Raw genomic sequence first — 16,635 nt, 5'->3', positions numbered from 1 at the left:
GTAGGAGCTGGGAGAAGTGTACCTGAGCACCTGGCCTCGTCCAGCCCCCCTTCCCCTCGTCATTGATGTGTCAGGGTGAGGTGTGTCCCCAGAAGCTGGAAGTAAAAGCAATGAGGAGTGAAAGAAGGGCTTTAGGAACTGCAGGGAAAGCCTGGCTTGCTTAAATAGAGCTGGCTCTGTCTGGATTTGCTCGATTTGGAGTATTAATTCAGAAAATCCCGTGAATGACTTTGGGGAGACGAAGTGATCCATCAGTGGGGGCACCGTGCAGCAGCTCACCTCACTGGGCATCCCTTCTCTCTTCAAACTACCCTTGCTTTATAAACCACCTGCAGCACAGCTCTGCCTGTGTCAGCTTTAGCATCACTCTGTGCCACCTGCAGCGGTACCCAGGTCCACCCCTGACTCCAGGGGGCTCAGACTCCCCTCCCTGAATTAATGTCAGCTCAAGTGTGGCATCGACCTGGCTCCAGCCTTTGCATGCCCTGTGTGTCACAGAGGCACCTAAAGCCCTGCAAATGCTGGGTGCAGAGCAGCCAGTGTCTTGTGTGACACAGACCCTCCAGGACTGCGTGGTGAGCATTGTCTTGACTTCTGCTGCCTCGCACAGACAGCTCCCGCCCCCCTCATCATCTTGTTATCATTCTAATGTCTGGGAGCTGCAGTCATGGACCAAAACACCATTAAACTATCTGAAATAGAGCAACTCGACAGCCTCTGCCCTCACAGCCTTATTATCTTTGCAGATGGATATTTTATATTTAGCAGTCGCTAATGTATCAATTTGGGCTTTGATTTTTCATGGGGAGCAGCTTCTATTCTGGTGTCTGCTGGTGGGCAAACTGCCACAGCAGGGGAACCGCCAGGGACAAACCCTCCCTTGGCAAGCCTTGAGCCTCTGGAGAGTGCAGAAGGGTCCCACAGCCCTTGGAGGGCTTCGGGTAGGGGGTTGTTGGCAGGGAACAGGTTTTCCAGTGGCCTGGAGTGTGTTTGAACAGCACTGGGAGTGCTTAGGGAATCAGAGCGGCAGCAGTGGGGCCAGGCAATTAATTAAACTTGCAGAGTGAGAGCCAGTTGTGTGTGGCTTTGTGGGAGGAGGGGCTGAGCGGTGTACGGTGGGGAAGGAGTGTTATAAAGAAAAGGAGAACTGTTTGGGCTGGCCAAGCTCTTGTACATCCCATGCCCCTTGTTTGCCCACAGGGGTATGGGTGTGGTGATGGATTGGGAGTTGCTAAGTGTTTGCTGATGGCTGGATGGGAGGTGGTAGTGCTGGGTGATAACATATGGTGCATCCTGAGTGCCCTCTGTCCTTGGGGTGCTGGAATAGTGTGGGAATGGCATGGAGCTGTGCCCTCTGTCCTTGGGGTGCTGGAATAGTTTGGGGATGTCACGGAGCTGTGCCCTCTGTCCTTGGGGTGCTGGAATAGTTTGGGGATGGCATGGAGCTGTGCCCTCTGTCCTTGGGGTGCTGGAATAGTTTGGGGATGGCATGGAGCTGTGCCCTCTGTCCTTGGGGTGTTGGGATGGTGTAGGGATGTCACAGAGCTGTGCCCTCTGTACTCACGGGGCTGGGGTGGCATTGAGGTGACATGGAGCTGTGCACTCCACATCCAGCCACCAGGATGGATAGGAGAGAGGGGAGAAGGGACACTGCAGATGCCTCAGAGAGGAGACAGAGTGCCAGTGGACAGGACCATGATGAAAGACAAAGCACCTCGTGCTCTCCACCCCCAGAATAAACAGCATGGAAGGCAGTAGAGGAAGCTCAGGTGTCACAGTCCTGCCCTCAGGGGCTGCCGTGTGAATCCCACCCTCACACAGCACAGATGCCACTGTCCCTGCAGATAATGTGGCGAGTTGCATTGTAGGGAGAGGATTAGAGGAGCCGCTATGTTTTGATGGTCTGCTTCTCATTTGCATCTTGAACGAAGTGGGAGCACAGCCAGGTTCTGTTCTTTTGTGTTTACTTCTGAGGAAATGTGTTTATTTCCGATGATTACAAATAAATCTCTTCTGCCTCTGCTCCAGCCGCCCAGAATAAAAAGCATCCACCCTTAACTGTGTAGCCGGGGCGAATATTGAAAGTACAGGAGAAATCCCATTAGGAGTCTCTGGCAAATGTAATTAACAATTTCTTCTCAAAGACAAAGGTGTTTGTTCTGCCCCTGTGACAGGTATTTTTGGTTGGAGGCTTCCCTGGGCGAAGCATCACCCGGTTGCTGTCGAGGGGCTTCACTCCCGATCTGGGTGAGCTATTTTAGCCGCTGAAAACTGGGTCAGCCAGCAAGTTTGCAACTGGTTTTGGCATCTCCATTTGTCATCCTGACGAGACATGTTACCTACAGGAGAGAGAAGCAGTTTGGGGTTGAAGGGCCATAGAGAAGTTTAAAAGTAGAGCACTGTTGGTTTGAACAAGAAACAGTAGAGGTTTGAATCCTAGAATCATCAAATATCTTTGTCTGGAAGCGACACACAGGAATCATCAAGTCCATATTCTGTCTCTGCACTGGGCAGCCCCAAAAATCCCACCACGTGTCCAAACAGGTTTGGACAACAAATTTGGGTTGATCCATCTCCCCAGGCTCTTGGCACAGACAGGGACCAGTGGTCTTGGCTCTTCAGATACAAACATGTCCCCTGGGTTTCTTAGGATGTGCATCAATGTTTTTTTGGGGCTCCACACATCCCATTCCTCAGAATATTTTGCACCCATGGAGAGGGTTTTGGAAGATTTCCTGTATGCTTCCAATGCTGTGTGCTGTTTATCCCTCCAAATTATTGCCAGAAAACTTGTGCTGACCCTGGACACAGTATTTCCCTCACCATGGTGGAGGTGTTGAGGGCAGCCCCAGGTTTCTCCCTCATGCTCAACCGAGTCAGCAGTGCAGGAAAGGTCTGTGACGTGGCCAGAGAAGGCAGGGGATGAAGGTGGAGGGTGTTACAGCTCAACCCACAGCAGGAAAGGCAGTGTCAGTGTCATTGATGGGGCTGGGAAGGAGCCTGCTGTGGGAGCTGTGAGGGGTCTCTCCTAATAGGTGCAGGAGGAGAGAGACAGGCACTGTGTGCCACTGAACATAAAGAGCATGTCAGTGGAGCTATCTGTATTGTTGACAGTAAGTGAAATAATTCCACGGCAAACTTCAAAATTAGCATTTAAAAATGAGGAATGGGGGCAATTAGAGGGGAAGCAGCACAGCGCCGGTGCCCCCAGCTCCCACCCTCATGCATCTTCTCACACTGCTGCGTTCAGGTTCATCGCCCTCGTCTCTGGTGGAGCTCTGGGATCCCTGCAGCAGCTCTCGTCCTCCTGCAGAGTCACGGGATCGGTATGGGTCTCAGGAGATGAAGCCTTGGAGAGCCCACATGTATCATTGTGAACACTGTGGGGCATGGAGCTCCAGCAAAGCCTAGCATGCAAAGCCTGGCATGCAAAGCTCCCCAGCCACTCTGCAGGACAGCAGCAGTGATTGGAGGCAGCTGAAGGGTTACAGATGGTGGAAAGTCTCTGCTCAAAGGCAAGGAGGGTGTAAGTGGGATGTAGAGATAGAGGAGTGGATGGGACAGGTCACGTTGCACAAAGAAGGGATGCGTGGGGGAGCTGGGATGCAGTGTATGCTGTGGGCTGCTGATATCATTCCCGAGTTATTCCCTCTGCTTTGCTGATGGGATTTCTCCAGGTGAACTGCAGAGCCAGGATAAGTTTGTTTCCCTCCCATGTGACAGGCGCTTTATTGTCTTTTGTCCCTTCTGGACTCGTAAGGCAGTTTCTGGAGATGGATACGGTGCCTTCAGGAAACTGTTAATGGGGGTTTGTCTTTGGTTTTAATTAGATCCCTTCAAGGGAAACCTCCTGGCCTGCTTTATTATCCAGCTTTGTCAGAGCTTGTCTGCTTTATCTAAACACTTTGCAGAAGTCTCTTTACCTGTTTGCTTACTGGAGACATTATCATAATCCTGGTCAATTGGAAATGGGGAGCAAAGACGGCTCAGCAGACAAGCGAGTGCCGTCAGCTTAGCACTAATGGAGATCACTTTCCCAGACAGGTAAAGAAGCTGATGAGGTGCTCCTTGTGCCAGGGTATCTGTTGGCATTCTCTTTGTAGTGCCAATTGCCTGGCATGAAAACTGGTGGTGGGAGGTGAGGTTAGCTAAGAAGGTGCCCCCAGGAATGCTGTGTGCTCTGTGCCAGCTGATGGACGGGGCTTTTCTGCTGGTGGTGCTTCTGACACATTCCCAGGTGGTGCAGGAGGGCTGGTTTTTTGAAGGAGGGTGGTTTGTCTGGTTGTCTGTAGCGGCAGGGGACAGTCTGGACTCCTGTGGAGAGGAGCATGACGCTGCACAAAGCCGAAGGGACTTGGTCCTAAATCAGCTATTGAGTGGCAGTGACTGAAGAGTGGGCTGGAGGGATGGAAAGGAGGAGCCTTTGCCTCCTTGCTGTTGACATGGGTTTGCTACAGAGCTCTCCAAGTTGCTGCTTCCTGCTCATTCCAAGTGGTTTTGAGGGCAGTACCAGTCACCACCACAGACAAGGGAGGGTGATACTGTCCTTGCCCTCCCTCCTGTATCCTCCTGGGACATCCCTGGGTGCTTGTGTGGGTGCGGCTCTGAGATGTAAACGTGAGCTGTAAATGCAGAATGAGCCACCCCAGTTTTCAGGTGTCCTGGACTGGCCCCAGATCTCCTCAGGAAACACATCCCATACGCACCAGCCAAGGCTGGGCAGCAACAGTCGAACGTACTCAGCGCCAGCACGAGCGTCTCATCCCTGTCACTTCAAACCCGAGTCCTTGTGCTTCACCCCTAATGAGGGGACCCGAGAGTACCTCGCAGGGCTGTAGTCTGGATATTTATATGAGTGCAGACATGCAAGTTGTCTGTTTTACATATTGCTGCCCTGATTTTTCAGTGCACGCAATGAATAATTTACAGAAGCCGTGTGTAAGTATCTCTTTATTATTCATTATAATGAAGTGAGACAGCAGTAATAGTCCACTAGACTGGAATCCCCCAGGGCCGAACTTAACTCGGCTGTGCTTAGCTCTCCCCCAGTTAATTTGAAGGAAGAGAGGGCTCGGTTTCCTGACAAGGACAATGCCGTCTGCTGGCACGAGGCTGCCTTGGTCCGGCAGAGCCGAGCTGGCGCCGGGGCATGTCTGACACCAGGCAGGCTCCCCTCGTGCCGGCGGTGCCGTGGCAGGCGTGGAGGACCATCCGTCTTTCCCAGCGTCCGTACGTGATGTGGCTGGCAGAGACGTACAGCTCCTGCAAGGGGAAAATTACTTGTTTGCTGCAGAATATATGGCTCGTTCCTCTGAACTGAGCACCCGGGGGGACCCTCAAACATGCCAAGTATCGCCCCTTCCCTGCGCCCGATTAATAATCTCGATCGAGGTGACGCTCTGCAATCTCAGCAAGGGAGGCATATAACAGCCCTGGAGCCTGGGCAGGAGAGGCACTGCAGTGGGGACGAGGACGGGAACAGCCTCCCAGCCCCTCTCTGAATTTACAGGCGTGTGGAGAGAGACTCGCACGAGTTTCTTGATTGACTGTAGGTGCCTTTTCCTATGATCTTGGCTGCACAAAGCTGCGGCAGGTCTAGCCAGCACTAGCTCACGTCTAACTTGATTTTCCTGTTGTTTTTGCATACCAAGAGAAAGCTTCCCTAGCCTGGTCCTCAGGTGGCCAAGGTGAAGCTCCCAAGAGATGCTGGGCTCTTAATTTAACCAAACACTCAGAGCTTTTGCTGCAGATACCATGGCAGCAGCTCAGATGGCCAGAAGTAAATAGATGGAGAAGAATCTATCGAAGAGCATGAAAAAGCCATGTTTTCCAGGAACATTTTAATTCCCTTCCCCCCCATCTCATTCTTTGCCAAGTGTAACTCAGCTCCGTGGACCGGAGCTGCTGAGCTCCTGCACGTCTCAGAGCGGGGAGGGTGGGAGCCAGGCAGGAAATAAATAATGGAAACGACCGCGTTGTGTTTTCAAGGCACTTGTAGGATTTACAGCTGCTTATCCAAATGTTCCCTTCCCTTCCCTGTGTGCTGGCTTGGCTGTCTCCGACTGTTTCTCTTCTTCCCCTCTCCCTGTGCATGTGCTGTGGCCCCTGTCCCCAGCAGTGGGGGTGTTTATCACCCCGGGGATGGCTCGAGGGCCATGCCGACAAGCTGAACTGTCAGCACATTTTACAGCTTCATCTGGAATTCTCAGTGCACAGCGAAGGCAAGGGGGGCTGTAGAGGTGGGAGAGAACGGGGATAGAAATGGTTTGCTGACTTGCAGAGGTCAAACAATGGGAATTTTGTCTGTGGTTCCCCAGCTGTGCGTAAAAGAAAAAGGGAGGTTTTATTTCTGGCGAACCCACAGTTTATGTGAAATCTCATGTGATGAGGGGATGTGGAAACAGGGAGCACAGCCACAGCATGCAGCATCTCCCTGCTGGCAGAGCTGGGGGAGCCACACTCCCATCCTGCTCCCATCCCTTTTTGGGGCCTGGGGAGCTCTGTGTGTGTCCCGTTGCAGCTGTGTGACGCTCTGTGTGTCCCCTCCAGGTGTACTGTGGATGACCGGGTCACGCGGGTAGCGTGGCTGAACCGCAGCACCATCCTGTATGCCGGCAATGACAAGTGGTCTATAGACAACCGTGTGGTCATCCTGTCCAACACCAAGACCCAGTACAGCATCAAGATACACAACGTGGACATATACGATGAGGGCCCCTACACCTGCTCTGTGCAGACAGACAATCACCCCAAGACTTCACGTGTCCATCTCATCGTGCAAGGTAGGTCTGAACGTGCCTCTTGCTGTTGCTGGATGGTTTGATCTGGAAAGCTGCCTGGACATGGGAAGGGTTTGGAGGTCCTCTTGGTAGTGGAGTTGGAGCCTGTGTTTGCTGCTTCAGAGATTGCAAGGCATGGGAGCAGTGGTGTGGACAAGTGCCCACCGTGCCAGGGGGGAGATGAACGTGCACTGTCTCAGCCTTGCTGTGTTGTGCAGTTGTCACATAGGGCAGAGGACACCTGAGAACTGGCAATGGGCCTGCTGAGCTCTTTATGCCCCCTTTGCCTGTCCCCTGCTGGGAATTTGACCTGTCTCCACTGCTTGAAACCATGTTGCTCAGCTTGCTCCATCAGGGATTCGTTAGTAAAGTGCTCAAGCACACATTCAAAGATGCTTCAGGAGAGCCAAGAGCCATGTGCTGCAAGGTACAGAGGAGGAGCAGATCCCAACAGCACAAGGCTCCATGGGTTTGGGAGAGAGGTCAAAGTCACCGTGGGGCCATGAAGGACTCTTGGCACAGAGCTTCATAGGGAAGTGTATTAATGTGGCAGATGCTGTTGGGCTGCTAAGCAGTGTCCTGAGGCTGTTCTGACGGGGGATCCAACTGCTGACAGATCAGAGGGGCCAGTAACACTCCGATGGATGCTGCCTCTGGATTCTTGTGGCTTTGCACCAGCTACTGGCTTTTGTCCGGTCTCTAGATTAATTTTTCAGAGTTAGTGTTAGTTCAGGTTAGATAAAGATAATGAAAGTTTCCTAATCCTCTTAAAGAAGATTTATTTGGCTGAGTAGAAAGCTCTCGGAATACAATAAAGCGTGTATAAAACCAGGACCTAATCTTTCCTTTAATTTCAAACAGCTGATGGGTATTGATTTTGCAATGAGCAAATCTGAAAACTTTTTCAACCTCAACACGTCTCTGAGAAGCCCCCAACAGAGTTATGTATGTATTTATGTACCCTTCTCATTGGCTAGAGGCAGGGGCTGATTGTGGTCACCTATCCAACAGGTTTCCCTGCCTGGTGGTTGTGGGACTGTGTTGGGAAGCCCCAGACTGTGTGCACCAGGCTGTGGTGAAGAAGGGGAGTGCTCACCTCAGGAAGCAGGGAGCAGAAATCTGCTGGAAGCATCCCTCCATCCCCTTGTTCAGAGCTCTCTCTCTCTTCTGTTTTGAGTTGTGTGCGAGCTGTCCATCTGTGAGGTTTAATCTGTTTATCCAGTCTGCTCTCTAATCGTGCTAATCCATCCAGTCAACACCGGTGAAGTATCCGAGTGCTTTGCACCTAATGAAATCAGGGGAACTGGCGGCGATGCTCAGCACCCGCTGCCCTCACCCCTTCTTCAGGGTGATGCAGGCACTTCCCAGGCATGGGCAGGTGGAGGTGACAGAGAGTTTGTGTCCAGAGTGATGGTCTGGTGGTGAGGCATTCCTATCTGTGCTGGGGAAAGCTTTTTTTCCTTGTGTGAGCAAGCCCTGTTGAATTGCTCCCACCGCAGCGATGACTGTGGTTCTCAGCAGTGTCACTTCTGCACTGCTGGAGGGAAGCGTGAGAGGAGCTGGGGGTGCAGGCACAGGTCAAGTGGTCCATGCTGAGCAGTGTCTGTACTTCCCTTTCAATGTGCTAAGCTCAAACCACACGATCTGCCCAGCTGAGAAAATCCATCTGTAGGTGCCTTTGATGGTGGTGATGAGAGAGGCAAATCCTCCTGTGCTGTGCTCCTGGTTCAGCCTGGGGAAAGGAAGTTTGTATGGAGATGCCATAGCAGCCATCCAGTATCTGAAGGAACCTACAAGGAAAACTGAGAGGCACTCTTCACCAGGAACTGTAGTTAAGAGGAAAAATGGGTTCAAATTGAAAGAGAAAATTTAGGTTTGATGTAAAGAAGAAATTCCTTCCTATGAGGGTGGTGAGGCCTTGGCACAGGTTTCCCAGAGAAGCTGTGGCTGCCCCTGGATCCATGGAAGTATCCAAGGTCAGGCTGGACAGGGCTTGGAGTAACCTGGAATAATGGAAGGTGTCCCTGCCCATGGCAGGGAGGTGGAATGAGATGATCTTTAAGGTCACTTCTAAACCAAGCCATTCTATCATACAGCTCCACTGCAGTTCCTTGGTGGCTAAATTGTGCTTTCTGTGAGGGTGAACAATGCACAGTCCTTCGCTCAGCACTGAGAGGAAAGCAGTGATTTTCCAAAGATGGATTTGGTCCTGTCTTTTACTATAAGCAGAGCACACACTTCACAGGGATGGGAGCAAAGCCCTGTTTCTGGCCTCAAAACTGAGGTTTAGGTCTGTCCTCTGTTTGTTGCCCTCACTGTGCCAGCAGGATGGCAAACAAGCAGTAATGACCAGTTAGCAACTCTATTCAGGTCAATTAATTTCTATTTGTATTTTGCAAAACTCTAAGTTGGCCGGAGAGAGTATTGATTCTTTGTGCCCATGTTGAATTGGGTTTTAATTGTGCTACTGAGGGGCCCAGCCTTCCCTCCCAGCAACCCAGCGATAAATCTGCCAGGGAATCGCCGTCAACAGTAAATGTGTCTCTTAGTAGCACTATTAATATGTCTCTTGCATTGGTTCATTGCAACAGCCGTTAACAGGGTTTATAAGAGCGTAGATGGCAGGAAGCCAGAGCGTTTTTTTTTTGTCTCCCTTTTCCTCTTTTTGTCAGGAGCTGCCTCGTGATGAAGGGATGGATGCTTTCAGAGACATACGTGGTGCTTATGGCACGCTGGTGTGTTTGGGGAGAGTTTGGGATGCAGAGAGAACAGACATTTAAACTCATATATAAGTAGGAGATGAGCCACCACGTCCTCCTCTTGTCATAAAGGCTGGAGTGGAGCTGAAGTGGGGTGGACCTTGGTGAGCCCTCCTGCCTCTGGGGTGAGCATGTGAAGGCCACCTCTCAAAAAGGGGAAAAGGGATAGCTCCTGGGAGGTGCAGGCTTGTGAGGAGGGGCCAGGAGACCTTAATGGCAGCATGCTGCAGGATGTTTTTGGTAGGAGGAGTGTGATATTCCATAGGCAGGACACAGCTCTGCCTTCTTGGTTTGGACTGCTTCAGGGTGTACCTCAGTCCAAAATGTGGAGCTCAGGGTCAGTGTTTTGGTGGAGGCTGTGAGCTTGGGATCCCTTCTGGTGGAGATTTTGGTGGTGAACGTTGATATTTGCCATCCCTACCTAATAGTGGTCATGGTATTTCTCAGATGTCCTCTGGTTCATTTAGAGAACCCTTCCCTGTACTGCCTTAATCCTACTCACCATACTGAAACCTCTCCCAGCTGTTGGAATTGTTTCTCTTGTTTCTGGTTGGCACAATTCATTTCCCATCTTGGTGTTTTCTGCTTTCCTCACCCTGGGAACCAGGACAGGTTTTGAAGGACTATGTCCTGCATTTACAGGGTGTGGTTGTGTATTGTGTTATCTAAATGCACCTAGGGGTGCTGTCCTGGTCCTGTGTCTCACTTGCTACCTCTCAAAGCAGCACCTGTGCAGATGTAGTTTCTCTGTGAGTGTTTCAAAACCAAACTGAGTTTTTATTTTTCTCTTGTGGTAACAACTGGCTCCTTAAGGCTCTCAGAAGGCTACCTACCTCCACTCCCCACAACCAAGCCACCCCCATTGAGATATTTTGTTCCAAAGGGAAAGGTTGGATGGAAAGTTGCAGCCAGACCCCTATCTCAGCCTTCCTTCCTCCCTGAAGAAGCAGAGGATGGGCAGGAGAGTGTAAACAGCCAAGTGAAGGTGATGCAGGAGCACTGTGGCAGTGAATTCAAAGACAATGCAGCCCAGAGAAAATCTGGAAGGAATAGCAAAGCTTGGAGAAGGAAGCAACTAGAGGGGGGGAGAAATAAAGTTAAAAAACAAAGGATGAGAAGAAAAGCCCAGAAACACTAGAACAAAGGAAAGAGAGAAGGAAATGTGCGCACACAGAAAAGCATCAGAGCATCAAAAAGGCAAGAGGCAGCAAAGGGGAGAAATGAAAGAGTAATGGAAGAGTGAGGGCAGGGAGAGGGGGAAGGTCTGGAAGGAGAAGAGTCAGAAAACAGCACACACTGCCCAGGCAGGAACAGCACTGTCCCTAAAGTGCCTGCCACAAAATCCAGATTGTAGAATGGGAAAGGGACAGGATGGGGTTCATCCTTGGGCTCCCAGTCTAAAGCTGCCTGAAACTGGTGTAAAGGAGCCATCAGGATGTGCCACAGGGAGCAGCAGCAACAGATGATTAATTACAGCAAAAAAACAAAACTGGGGAAGAGGAGGGAGAACTGGTGAAGTTGTTTCCCCATTATATTTCCGAACAGAAAGAACGTTTTAGCTCGCACACAAATAGCTCCCTGGGAAGCACTCTCACTTCCTAATTGTTCATAAATTTACTGACAGGTGGTTACACAGTAGGTATAACACTGTGAGTTTCAGTTTTATTGCTTTCCCTGTCTCAACATGAAAACTTGGAGAAAAAGGATGCACTGCGAGCAGTCAGGTGACTCCGCCTGGCAAAGGGTGCTCGGTGCCTGTATTTCATTTCTGCCATGTTCCTTCCTGTAAAAGGATCCCACAGAGAGTGTTTTGCTTGGGGAAGGCTATGAAAAGAGGGTGTTGAAGGCCTCAAGCAAAGGGAAAAGGAAGATGTTACCAAAATGGAGTGCCTGTAGAAAAAATGAGGCCATGACACGCAGCTTGCTTAGCAGGGAAATTCGAACAACAAAAATCATTTTGTTGACCAAACTGGAGCTTTTAGAAGTGCTTAATCCATTATCTCAATAAAATCAGCTCAGATGAGCCTCTCAGACTGGGCTGTCACCAGAAGAGTTCGATCAGAGATGATCATAATTGCTGCCGAGAAGCAACATGTTGTTAAAACTCTCGGTGTCACCTCCCCGCCCCAGTCACTTCCCCCATGGGAACATTGAGGTGCATTTGCAGAGGGTTACTCTGTGTGTCCCTGCAGGTATCTCCTGCACCCCAAAAGCAATGAGTTGGAGAGAGAAAACATCAATTTCCATCTGCCATCCAGGAGCTGGCTCTCAGGTGCCCCATTTAAGGGCCTCAGCCCCAAACAGGAGCTGTTCCAGGGAAGGTCTCGTATTGCTGGTGCCTTCATCAGAAACACAGGGACTGGAGGAGGCCCCTGTGCCACCCTGCTGTGCTTCTCATCAGTGGAGGAGATGGAAAGCACAGGCAAAATGTGAGCTTTCAGCATATTTGCCTCCTTTGTGCTGACTTTCTGTACGCTAATGAGACCTTGCACAGTGACACCTCTGACAGCCCCATCCTGCCTGTGCCGGGGAGGCTTGTGCAGAGCTGGAGATGCCTGGGGCTATAGGCAGCTGGGGTGCTGGGAAGGGAGGCAGTGTCATCTCCTGCAGGCATCCAACCCCTGCTAGGGTGACAGCATCACCTGTCACAGGGCACAGCTGGACACTGCAGCTGGAGAGGTGAGGGAGCTGCATGAACGCTCCCCAAAACAGGAGATGTGTGAGAGGGGATGGAAAGTGAGGTGCCAGTGTGCTCTAAGTGTGACGGTGTCCATGGAGGCTTCAGAGCTCCAAAGGTGAGATGTCCCTCTCTGCTGTCCCTGTGGGGACCTCTCCCCCAGGTAGAGGTGGACAAGTGGCTGTTGCCTGGTGGTTTGAAGAGCCCATAGTTATCCATCTGTCATCTCCCCTTATCAGCAGTGTAGGAAGAGATCTCTTTTAATGGATTAGGAGCTAATGATGTGGAGGAGGGACATCAGTTGCATGTGTCAGCCACTGTGCTCATGCAGACTCTCCGCTCCGAGGCGTGCAGCAGTAATGATCTGGCAGCTAAAAATAATCCAGGGCCACGGCGGCGAGTGGCTCCGGTAGGGACCGGCGCTCCGGAGCGGCCGGGGATGAGTCAGCCTGCACACGGTGTGTGCGTCAGCGTCATGTGCAGTCACTGATCCTGCAGCCATTCCCGAGGTGCTGATTTTCCCCCACGGTTTAGAAGGGAAGAGGCGTCCCTGGCAGCAGTGACCACCCCTCCTCACGCCTCGGTGTCTCGTACCACAGCCGAGCTTTGCCGTTGCTTTTGCCCCCAGATGGGTCCACAAGTGCAAAGCCATCATGGGTGGCCAGAGCAGATGGTGGGATGGAACATACTGGGGAGAGTCCCACAGATATCCCGAGTATTGCACAGAGCATCACAGGGCATGGCAGCCTCACCAAGGTGTGATCCCATGGCCAGCCCCCCAGGGCCCAGGCTGGGAGGTGAGGGGAGGGATCGCACCTCACAGTCCCCATGGATGGTGGCAGGCACTAGCACACACCCCACAGAGAACGTGGATCGGCACATCAGGCAGTGCAGGTCTCAAGTGGTAAAGGAAGGAGATAAATCACGAGCTTATTGTTATTGAATTTAGTGGCATCGCTTTCACATCCAATTTCTCTCACCGGCTTTGCGAACAAACAAGAAATTACAGTGCAAATGTATTTTTTGGCTTACCAAACCTTATGCATTAACTTCCCTGTGATTAATATTACGTAGGGCTGACGAAACCCTCTGAGCGCTGCTCGTCGCTCCGGTGAGACCATGCTGCTCGTTGCTTCCTCAGGATTTATTCTTTATTCAATTTGCTTGTAGTTGTAGACTTCTGCAAGGGAGGACTGTGGATAAAAGGGGATAGAGATGGTATTCTACTTTATTTTTCTCACTGCAGCTGTGTAGGGCAGAGGGAGGGAAATGTAGAGAAGCAAAGGTAATTCAGGGAAAGGATGCTGTCAGCAGGTAAAACTAGAAACAGCACCTACCATCATGAGGGAGGACTGCAAGGCATTTTCAGGGCTACCTGATCTGGGAGGGGACCAAGAGGGATCTATGGGGCATGGGAGAGCCTTTGGACTCCACTCCCAGCACAGATCCCAAACTGTCACTGCCCTGAACAAGGCAGCTATAGTGAGATGTGCTTGTCAGGCCAGCCATCCCCATCTCATGGTATTGACAGGGTGTGACTGCAGGTTGGTTTTATCCACACAGTCATGTTTGCCACCAGACTTCCCCTGCCTGCATCCCTAAGTGGTCCCAGTTTCCACCCACTCCTCCCATAGGATTAAATCTTCCCATGGCAAACCAGTGTGTCCTTGAGACACTATCCTTGAGAGCCCAGTCAGTGGGATCTATAAAAATGTAATCAAGGTCCTTTGATGTCCTTCTCCAAGTCCTGGTAACTTCATAGGCAACGATCGCAGTTGTGGGTATTGAACTGCCCTGTGTGGTCCCCGTGCTGTCCAAGGGTGTCCCTCCACAGCATGTCCCTGCCAGCTCACAGGGGCATTCCTGATTGCATTAGGGCAGTGGAAGCATGGCCGTGCTTCCCTGGTGTCTGGATGTTCAGGAAATGCAGTTCCCCACTGTGAGACCTGCTGGCATGTCTGTGTCAGCATCCTTTGCTAAGGGAAGGGCTTTCAGGCTGATGTGTGTGGGTTTGTGTGGCTTGGGGTTTTCCAAATGGGAGCACTGGGACTGTAGTGGTTAAGGGTAGTGGTAATTTTTTCCACAGGAATGAAAGTATTTCTGTGCCCAAGAGGGGGACAGGCTCACATCTATGCCCAGAGCACCAGTTTCTGCGTCTCATTTTGTACTTGTGGTTTGAAACTCAAAGGACAGGAAAAGCATCTCAGCCTTGAACTGGAGGTGGCTGGGAGGGCGAGGATAGAACAATAACTGTGATTTTGCTGATGCTATGCATCACACACCATCGCTCTAGTCCAGCATCTGCAGGCAAAAGCACACAAAGAAGAGACGGGCTGCCATCTGGAGCAGGGGTGGCACCCCAAGGTCTCAGCATCCACTAACGATGGTGATGTCATCTCGGACCAAAATTGCTCATGAGGAGGGCTGGTGTGCAGGCTCAGGAGCAGATAAAAAATGCCCAGTTGTGGGAAGCCTTGTCCTGAATGTTCTTGTAGTTTTCACATGTCCCTGGTACCAGTTTGAGGTGCTGTTACCGGAGGGGAGAGGTGCAAGGATGCTGGTAATATGGATTAGTGTCATCTTGTCAGAGTGAGGAAGGGCCATTTGCAGCCTTCCTGGAGCTCATTGTGGCCGCGCTGTCGGAGTTGCCGGTTCTGCTCCGAGCGTTAACTACGTTTTCCAGCAGTTGCCGGCACACACTTTTCATTTTTGGATTGCTGCTTTCCCCTGAAGGACTCAGACAATCTCCCTCTGCTATAACAGACTGTACTTCTATATTAATGTGTCAAGTTGCTGGGAAATTTACTGCCTTGCAGAACCCATAGGGCTGCAGAGCCCGCGCCGCATCTTTGCCATGGCTCATCCTGCAGTGCTGCCTCTCCTGCACCAGGAGAGAGGAGAACCTTCCTGGGAGTGTGAGGAGAGCTTCCCTGGGGTGCAAGGAGAGCTAGACAGCCCCACTTTCCCTTGCAGGCAGTGCTGGTGTTGGCCACAGTTGTTTTCAGGTGATTATCCTGGAATCCCAGTGCTCCAGGGAGAGCCCTGGGTGCAAAGGTTTGGCATCTGATGCCACTTCACCTGGTTTCTCACCATGTTGTGTGCTTGGGGAGGGGGCACAAAGCATCCTTTCTGGCATTGTAGGTATGGTGTTCCATTTGGGGAGGGTTGTTAAATATGGCCTCATACTCCCTGGGGTGCAGAGCCTTTAGGGGGTTGTGTCCGACAGCCCAGAGCACCAGGAAGCAGCATCGGCAACGAGCTTTAATTGCTTTTTGCCACGGCCAGGGATATTTATGGGTACGGAGATTGCCAAGTTATTTATTAGATGGAGTATCTGGGGATAGAGTAATATAAATCACCCCGGCCAGTATTGAAGGAGCAGACGCTCAGTAATTTAAACAGCTTTAATAAATATGCTAAAATATGAGCCTTGTCGCAGGCCATAACGAGAGCTGGTTATCGGGGTCTCGACCATGGAGTGGGGGGGCTGGCACAGCGAGTGGACACCTCCACACCCCAGATCCGTGCTTGGCTCCAGTCCAGGAAAGTGGTTTGGAGAGGAGGAATTGCAGACTGGACAGGGCGATGAGTGGACACCAGCATCTCATGATGGGACAGGTCTGTCAGGGGATGTGCCTGGCAAGCTGGTGTGCTGATGGTGTCTTTGGTGGCCTTTATGTCTTGCAGTGCCCCCCCAGATTGTCAACATCTCGTCGGACATCACCGTGAACGAGGGCAGCAGCGTGACCCTGATGTGCCTGGCCTTTGGGAGACCGGAGCCCACCGTCACATGGCGGCACCTCTCCGGGAAAGGTGAGCCCTTGCTTGGTGGGTGAACTGCCTGGCTCTGAGGAGGGGCCATCATGGCCTGTGTGGGATGCATGGCTGTCCCTTTAGAGGTGTCAGGGTGGCATTAAGGTGACTCACAGTCAGAGGTGGTGACATTTTGGTGTGGCCTGGGATGGGGCTAAGGGTGCTTGTCAGGTGCTTCCTGGGTGAAGGGGAGAGGGTGTTGGGGCAGGGGCACAGGGGAGTTCCTGCTGTTAGTTCCATGAGTGATGGTGCCACACGTTCAGTAAATCCCCCAGGGCAGACCTTTGTGAGTGAGGACGAGTACCTGGAGATCACAGGCATCACACGGGACCAGTCTGGGGAGTACGAATGCAGCGCCGTCAACGACGTGGCCGCCCCAGACGTGCGGAAAGTCAAAGTCACCGTCAACTGTGAGTGTAGGCACATGGGAATGGTGGGGAGTGGGGGCATGTGGGCCAGTGTGACACAGCACCATGCCTCCACAGACCCGCCGTACATCTCCAACGCCAAGAACACGGGCGCCTCGGTGGGCCAGAAGGGCATCCTGCAGTGTGAGGCTTCGGCCGTCCCCGTGGCGGAGTTTCAGTGGTTCAAGGAGGACACCAGG

The 16,635-nt window shown here is 51.8% G+C and overlaps 1 protein-coding gene across 5 annotated transcripts in view; it reads left to right on the top strand.

The window, feature by feature from the left end:
* Positions 1-16,635, top strand: part of LOC117007990 (opioid-binding protein/cell adhesion molecule homolog) — a 291,903-nt gene that overhangs the window by 262,478 nt on the left and 12,790 nt on the right. For 3 of the 5 annotated variants that reach the window (XM_033081488.1, XM_033081486.2, XM_033081490.2), the window contains 4 exons: positions 6,550-6,782; positions 15,903-16,028; positions 16,292-16,438; positions 16,514-16,634. In XM_033081488.1, coding sequence (XP_032937379.1) covers positions 6,550-6,782; positions 15,903-16,028; positions 16,292-16,438; positions 16,514-16,634 — 627 coding nt within the window. The remainder of the gene's footprint in view (positions 1-6,549; positions 6,783-15,902; positions 16,029-16,291; positions 16,439-16,513; position 16,635) is intronic. The other 2 variants (XM_033081489.2, XM_033081487.2) reach the window with 1 other exon arrangement.

The sequence above is a fragment of the Catharus ustulatus genome, chromosome 28, assembly GCF_009819885.2.
Source record: "Catharus ustulatus isolate bCatUst1 chromosome 28, bCatUst1.pri.v2, whole genome shotgun sequence".
In the NCBI taxonomy this organism is placed as follows: Eukaryota; Metazoa; Chordata; class Aves; order Passeriformes; family Turdidae; genus Catharus; species Catharus ustulatus.
The sequence above is the reverse complement of the archived record's forward strand: the minus strand, read 5'-3'. Positions and strand labels throughout refer to the sequence as shown.